We start from the raw sequence: 7,958 nt of genomic DNA on the forward strand, positions 1-7,958 counted from the left end.
CATTAACATAGTTTTCAATATAATATTGCATATTATTTAATAAGGTACTGACAGCTTTTAAAAAGTTCAACTGTTTGTAGACACTTAAAAGCCGACAATAAACACTGACTCCTGACATGCGCAGTACTATGCTGCTGCCCCTTTAAAGTAAAATACAGCTTTACTTAGTCAGCGTAGACAATATTGCGGATTTTGTCAATATTCTAATATGAAGATGTCAATATTCTCCCCCCTTACGTCTTTATTTCTATTTATTTTATGCTTTTCACATGATACCAAAACAGCGTCTTTTTTCTTCGCTAATTTGATGTCATGTACACAATAAAAGAGATGCGCCCGTGCGCATGGCGAGTCCCCAAGGGACCCAAGACGCCCAAATAGACCTCTATTTTTTGTCATCCACAATCTCGGTGTGGCTACCGACGCGCGGTATACCTGTGGTAATTATATCGGTGTCACATGACTAAACAAGTTTGTACAAGTCAGAAAGTCAGAGTTTGTAATGGCCGACAGCTTGGTGAGTTTTTCATTTCCTCGATTCTTATGTCGTTTGTTATTCGCACTTATAGCTGTAATTTTATTGTAGAAAACCGCTAGAAAGCTACATTGTAGAAGGAGCTGCCAGGTTCCGGAAGTTAATAAGTGTGTTATTCAAGCATCGGAATAAATCGTTGTGTTTATAATCGGTTGTCGTCGTGGTTTATGAGCCCCATCGCCTCGCGGGCCTGCGCGAGGAGGTGACAGTTTTCAAGCTATAGAGTCAAGTTGTCAAGCTAGTCTGAGGATTTGGAGCTAGTTCGACGAGAAGGAAGTATTTACGGTGATACAGAAGGATTTGTGGCGTGATTGTGGCCATAACAAGAGTGAATATTGGATTTTATTGTGTGAACGTTTCGGTTACGAGTGGAGCGAATACGGATTTCGCAATGTCAGCTCGGTCTTGTCCTGCAGGTTTAGGAGCTCGATCGAGGAGGTATAATACTCGAAGAAATCGAGGAGAAGACATGGAAGAGAGGATTGTCAGTTTAAAGCGTTCGAGGTCGGGTTGCCTCGGCAGTTTGAGAAGGTTTCGAAAGGAAATCGAAGAATTGATGTACAAGGGAAACAGGAATGAAGTTAGCCGCAAACTTCAGTCTTACCACAACACGTGGGTGAAATTCGTGCGTGTTCACTCCGATCTTATGGACTTAATGGATGAAGGGGAAGAGAAAATGGAGGCCCAAAGAGTTTATGACATGGAACTCACGCTGAAACTCGAACTTTACTCTGCTGTTGACGAACAGGATATTGAGAGTGGATCTCAGGTTTCTGAGAGACACACGAAGTCAAGGGTGAGTGATAGAGAAAGCAGATCACATGTTTCTAGTAGACATAGTTCAAGATATTCAAGATCAAGTGTTAAGAGTGTTGCTGCCTTAGAGGAGAGAGCAGCATTGAGTAAATTAGATCTGGGACATTTACGGAAAAAACAGCAGCTCAATAGAAAATTTGATGAGTTAAAATATGCTCATGAACTTTTGGAAGCTGAAGTAAAATGTGAAAAGGCTCAAACAAGCTACATGATTTTTTAAGAAGGAAAGGGAAGACTTGAATGTGGATCAGAGTAATAAGTCTGCTGTGTCAGAGGATGTATGTGATGTTTTCAAGGCTCAATCTGAAAACAAAATTGAGCAGCATGCACCTATTGGAAATGTGAGTACAAACCCTACTGTGAAATTAACAGAGGAAATTGTTGTTAGTAAGGAGCTAATGGTGGAGCCTTGTATTGGAAATAATAACAATGTATCGTCTAGTGCTGGATTAAAGGAATCCTGTGTGTCTGTTTGTTTATCATCGGAGTTAAGTGTTGACAAGAGTCATGAGAGTGAAAGGGTGAATCGGGAGATTAGTAGCCATGTGCGGGGTGGTGAAGAAACTATGCTGAACAATGGAACAAAGGAAGCCCAAGCTGGGTTGAATTTACCTGGCTCACAACCATCAACTAACAGCAACAATGGATTATTTGATAGTGGAGAACATGTGGCTAGAGTACTGTCTCAGGCAATGAGTACCCCAAGGATTGAATACATGCACTTTGACGGTAATCCCATAAACTATGTTTCATTTATGCATAACTTTGAGACATGCCTCGAGAGCCTAACTAGTGATAATTCTAGGAAATTACAGTACTTAATACAACATTGCACAGGCAAGGCAAGGGATGCAATTGAAAGTTGTGTGAACTTGCCTACTTCGGAGGGCTATAATACAGCAAAGAACACCTTGAAGGAGAATTTTGGACTTCCGCACATTATTGCTAAGGCACACCTGAAAAGGTTACAAGACCTCCCGCCATTGCGGAACGGTGGAGGGCCAGCTTTATTGGAATTTTCTAGACACCTTGAAGTAGCTCACCGCACATTGTCAGGCATGGGAAGCGATTATGTTAGTGAATTAAATTACACAAGTACTCTTAGAGAACTAAACAACAAGCTACCATATTTCATGAAGGGAAAATGGACGGAACGTGCGGGCAGGATTATTGAATCAGGGTCAAGGCCTAATTTTTCGGATTTCTTGAAGTTTATCAAGGAAAGAGCCAAACTTGTGAACAATGAGTTTGGGGATGATCTTGTGTCTGCCAGCTCTCAGAGGGGTAAGAAAGGGAATAACAGTGATAAGAAACAAACCCCTAGGTCAAGCATGGCAACTGGAGTGACCCCACCCCAGAATAGTGAACAGAGACAACAGAGGGGACAGGGGAATGCAAGCTGGAAGTGTGTGATTTGTTCTGGACCTCATGGATTATGGAAGTGTGCACAGTTTAAGGAACTGAACAGTGAAGAGAGAAACAAATTAGTCTTGTCTAATAGATTATGTTTTAAGTGTTTAAGTGGAGGGCATTTTAGGGACACATGTCCTAAGACAACCTTTAAGTGCCAAGTGAAGGGTTGTGGTAAAGAACACCATACCTTACTACATTTTTCGGTACAAGAAAGAAAGGATAATACGGTTGACAACAAGATTGACAAGTCACCCGGACAAGCTAGACCTAACGCATCGGCACCAGAAACAACAGGTGTTAATGCGGGTAGTACAAGTGTAGCCTCAGTTTCTGTCGCAACTGGGGCCGGTGAGCGCAGAGTGTGCCTGGGTGTCATTCCGGTCAAGGTCAAGGTGAAAGGAGATGACAGGGTATTGGAGACTTATGCATTGCTAGATAGTGGCAGTGAAGTGTCATTGTGTAAGGAACAATTGTTTACTGACCTTGGATGTGATGGCATTGCCATGAACTTTGAACTAGCTGGTGTAACGGGAACGAGGAAACTCAAAGGTCACATGGTTGATCTCGTAGTAATGTCACAAGATGGAATGGTAGAAAGTGAGTTGTTAAATGTCAGGACAGTGAAGGAAATTCCTGTATCTTCTAGTTGTATACCAAGGAGGGAAGATGTTGAACAATTTACTCATTTGAGGAGCATTAACTTGCAAGAATGCGGTGCGTCAGAAGTTGGACTCATTATTGGACTTAAGGAAAATCCATTGCTGTTTGTACCACTAGAATACAAGGCTGGTAACGATGGAGAACCGGTCGGTGTGAGATATTCTCTTGGATGGACGGTGATGGGTCCCATGTGCGGAAAAAGGGACAGTGACCAGTGCTCGGTTAACCTTATTAATGTAGCGAATAAGCAATTTCCTGAAGAACTTTATAATGAGAAATCATGTCTTGTAGCACATACCCACCCGGAAGATACCAAGCTTGCTGAGCATGATGGTACAGGTGCACCACAGCATTGTTCGTTTAAGGACAATGTCTCTAGAACTGCTAAGCTCAAGACTGCGGATTTAGAAATAGAGAAGGAGATTGATAAAGAGGTATTGCAGCAACAATTAGAAAGACTCTGGCAAACTGACTTTGCGGATTCAGTTGTCAGTTCAAACGTCTGTCCTTCTATTGAAAATAAGCGTGCACTAGAGATAATGGAAGATACACTAGAGATAGTCGACGGGCACTGTCAGGTAGCACTTCCTTGGAGGAGAGACCCGCCTTATTTACCATATAACAAGAGTATGGCGGAAAGAAGGTGCGGTCTTCTGAAGAAGAGATTTCTTAGAGACGGTGTTCTGTTTGATAAGTATAAGGAGACAATGAATGATTACATCGAGCGAGGTCATGCAGAGAAGGTACCGGCTGAAGAGTTGGCGCGAAGTGATGGGCGGTTGTGGTACTTAAGCCACCACCCAGTGACACACCCATTGAAGAAGGATAAAGTGCGAATTGTTTTTGACTGTGCAGCAAAGTATGGAGGAACTTCGTTAAATGAACAATTGTTACAAGGACCGGACTTGACAAACAATCTTGTTGCAGTATTAAGTCGTTTTCGGGAGGAGAAGATCGGATTAGTCGCGAATGTGGAGTCAATGTTTCATCAGGTACGGGTGAATCCAAAGGACTGTGATGCATTAAGGTTTTTATGGTGGCCCAACTCTGATTTATCTGGAGAGTTGGAGGAGTACAGGATGGTGAAACACTTGTTCGGTGCGACATCGTCACCAAGTGTAGTGAACTATTGTTTGAAGAAGACAATAGAACTTAAGGATAACACCAACCCGGAAGTGTCTGACGCAATAGTTAGAAATATGTATGTGGATGATCTTATGAAGTCTACGGATACGACTGAGAATGCAGTTAAACTTGTAAGTGATATCAGAGAAGTGTTGGACAAGGGAGGGTTCAACTTGACAAAGTGGTGCAGTAACGACAAGGATGTGATTGCATCGGTACCAGAGAAGCATCGAGCCAAGTCAATGTTGAACGAGCTAGAGCGGCCGACGACTTCGACACTCGGTTTGAAGTGGAATGTGGAAGATGATCAATTTGTATGGGATGTTGCGGACAGCAACAGACGTGCAAAGGAGAAACCTGCAACCAAGCGGAGTGTATTATCAATTGTCTACTCTCTGTTTGATCCTCTTGGATTTATTGCACCCTATACCATGAAGGGAAAGCTGCTTCTACAAGTGTTGACCAGAAAGCAAGTCGGATGGGATGATCCCATGAACCCAGATGATTCTGCCCAGTGGATGCGGTGGGTGGAAGATCTTCCCAAGCTAGAAGAGGTGAAGGTTGATCGATGTTTTAAGCCGAAAGATTTCAAGGAACTCAAAGACGCTCAACTACATGTGTTCTCGGATGCATCAAGGCAAGGTTATTCAGCGGTGGCTTACTTACGACTAGAAGATGTAGAGGGTCGTAAACATTGCTCATTTGTCATGGGGAAGGCACGACTAGCTCCCCTGCGAGAGATCTCTATTCCAAGACTAGAACTAACCGCTGCTGTTATTTCGGTAAAGTTGAGTAAGATTATCCGGGAAGAGCTGGATCTTAAGGTAAACAAAGTGAACTACTGGACTGATTCAATGTCGGTGCTTAAGTGCATTAACAATGAAACGAAGAGGTTTCACACCTTTGAGTCCAATCGTTTGACAATTATACATGATGGTTCCAATGCTGGAGAATGGCGGTATGTGAATAGGGATGACAACCCAGCTGATGATGGCTCAAAGGGACTCAAGATGGACACTCTAATCAGGAACGATCGGTGGCTGAAGGGACCGAGCTTCCTATTGGAGGACGATGCAGACTGGCCTAAGGTGATCACAATCCCTGAGATTACGGACGATGACCCAGAAGTCAGAAAGGAAGCGCAAGTGTATGTGACATGTGAGGAGAAACGGAGAAATGTTATTAATGACATCATCATGTACCACTCTTCGTGGCAGAAGTTGAAGTTATCGATCGCCTGGTTATTGCGATACAAGCAATTCTTAAGGAGTAAGGTGTTGCAACGCAAGGAAGCCCAAGGTGAGCATGAGAAGAGGGACGTCGGAGGATTAATGACGGTTGAGGAGTTGCAAGAGGCAGAGTGCATAATTCTGCGGCATGTTCAACGAGAAGAATTCCCTGACGAGAGATTGCATGAGAAATCTGACAAGTCAATCAGTAAGTTATGTCCGCAGAAAGGAAACGGACTGATACGTGTCGGAGGACGGATCGGGAAGGCACAGGTTGACTACGAGTTGCGACATCCTATAATACTACCCTACAAGAATCATGTTACAGACCTGATTATTATGGATCATCATCAGAGTGTTGGACATATGGGTCAAGAGTCAGTTTTGTCGTCTCTGAGAAACGAGTATTGGGTAATAAAGGGACGATCTGCAGTTCGTCGAGTGATTGGCAAGTGTCTTAAGTGTCAGAGAAGAAGAGCAAAGCCAATGGAGCAATTCATGGCAGACCTTCCGGCTATGCGAGTTGCAGCTGAGGAGCCACCCTTCACTTACGTAGGGGTCGATTACTTTGGCCCAATGGAGGTCAAGGTCGGAAGGTCAAAGGTTAAGAGGTATGGATGTTTGTTTTCGTGCCTCAGCATGAGAGCTGTGCATGTTGAGATAACGCATTCAATGGACACGGACTCCATGATTAACGCCCTGCGACGGTTTATCAGTCTTAGAGGATATCCTAAAGAGATCCATAGTGATAATGGTACAAATTTTACGAAGGCAGATAAGGAGCTAAAGCAAGCCCTCGGAGAATGGGATCTCGAGAGGATCAACAGGTTTTGTATCCAAAGGCGGATTAAGTGGAGCTTTATCCCACCTGCGGCAAGCCACATGGGTGGTGCATGGGAAAGGATGGTACAGACTACCAAGCGTGTGTTGAAGTCGCTGTTGAATGAACAAATAGTTTCCGATGAGGTGCTTCTCACGGTAATGGCGGAGACCGTGAACATCATCAATAGCAGACCACTGACAAGTAACAGTGATGATATCGAGGATGAGATGCCCCTAACTCCCAACCATTTGCTTCACTTGAGACCAACGCCTAGTGTGCCACCAGGCGTATTTGGAAAGGAAGATATGTATTGTAGGCGAGCCTGGAGACAAGCCCAATATCTGAGCAACAGATTTTGGCGTCGGTGGACAAGTGAATATCTCCCAACGCTGATGGAGAGAACGAAGTGGACTACTGTCAGAGAAAACCTCAAGGAAGGTGATGTAGTTCTTTTGGCTGATGAGAACTTTCGGAGAGGCGAATGGCCACTTGCACGTGTGATGGAAGTCCTACCAAGTAGTGATGGCCGTGTGCGCAGCGCCATGGTGAAGACGGTATCTACTGTCGCGACGCGAGCGAAAAGACGGAGGCGAGGAGATGTTCAAGTGAGCAGCACTAAACTTACGCGACCGGTGACGCGTCTCTGTAAATTGGAGATGGATAACTAGAGAGTGAACTGCGTAATGTAAAGTAACGGAGATATCGTCGGTTGCCGCTTGATTAAGTGTAAATAAAAACTTTCAGGTAGTTTATATTTAGGGGCCGGTGTGGCTACCGACGCGCGGTATACCTGTGGTAATTATATCGGTGTCACATGACTAAACAAGTTTGTACAAGTCAGAAAGTCAGAGTTTGTAATGGCCGACAGCTTGGTGAGTTTTTCATTTCCTCGATTCTTATGTCGTTTGTTATTCGCACTTATAGCTGTAATTTTATTGTAGAAAACCGCTAGAAAGCTACATTGTAGAAGGAGCTGCCAGGTTCCGGAAGTTAATAAGTGTGTTATTCAAGCATCGGAATAAATCGTTGTGTTTATAATCGGTTGTCGTCGTGGTTTATGAGCCCCATCGCCTCGCGGGCCTGCGCGAGGAGGTGACACTCGGCGAGCTGTGCGTGGCGTAACCGTATTACAGGCCTGGGATCCTGGTTATTGTCCTCCCCATTGATGCGCGGGTTGGGATAACCTTGCAGAGTGTTGTACAGCATATTCGCTCGGAAATATCGGTGCTTGGGGCCTTCGGGTTCTTTACAGCCTTCCGTAAAAGCCTTGTGCTGCCATACCGATTGGGTAATCCGTATGTATGGTTTCCGTTTTGTTCTTCAGACCGGGTTCGATCCCAGACCAATGGGCTTTTTT

At 44.2% G+C, this 7,958-nt stretch overlaps 2 protein-coding genes across 2 annotated transcripts; both read left to right on the top strand.

Moving 5' to 3' along the window:
* The first annotated feature begins 408 nt into the window (after positions 1 to 408).
* LOC116607810 lies at positions 409 to 1,656 on the top strand. Its single transcript, XM_032369271.2, has 2 exons — positions 409 to 517; positions 587 to 1,656. The coding sequence occupies exon 2, from the start codon at positions 927 to 929 to the stop codon at positions 1,569 to 1,571; it is 645 nt and encodes a 214-aa protein (XP_032225162.2). The 5' UTR covers positions 409 to 517; positions 587 to 926; the 3' UTR covers positions 1,572 to 1,656.
* LOC116604491 lies at positions 1,576 to 7,639 on the top strand. Its single transcript, XM_048730451.1, has 2 exons — positions 1,576 to 7,473; positions 7,543 to 7,639. The coding sequence occupies exon 1, from the start codon at positions 1,750 to 1,752 to the stop codon at positions 7,267 to 7,269; it is 5,520 nt and encodes a 1,839-aa protein (XP_048586408.1). The 5' UTR covers positions 1,576 to 1,749; the 3' UTR covers positions 7,270 to 7,473; positions 7,543 to 7,639.
* Positions 7,640 to 7,958: the final 319 nt, after the last annotated feature.

The sequence above is a fragment of the Nematostella vectensis genome, chromosome 7 (genome assembly GCF_932526225.1).
Source record: "Nematostella vectensis chromosome 7, jaNemVect1.1, whole genome shotgun sequence".
Taxonomy (NCBI): Eukaryota; Metazoa; Cnidaria; class Anthozoa; order Actiniaria; family Edwardsiidae; genus Nematostella; species Nematostella vectensis.

What these genes read in the sequence shown, in the direction of transcription:
- LOC116607810 (XM_032369271.2), top strand. Translation starts at nt 927, where the DNA reads ATGTCAGCTCGGTCTTGTCCTGCAGGTTTAGGAGCTCGATCGAGGAGG.
- LOC116604491 (XM_048730451.1), top strand. Translation starts at nt 1,750, where the DNA reads ATGGTGGAGCCTTGTATTGGAAATAATAACAATGTATCGTCTAGTGCT.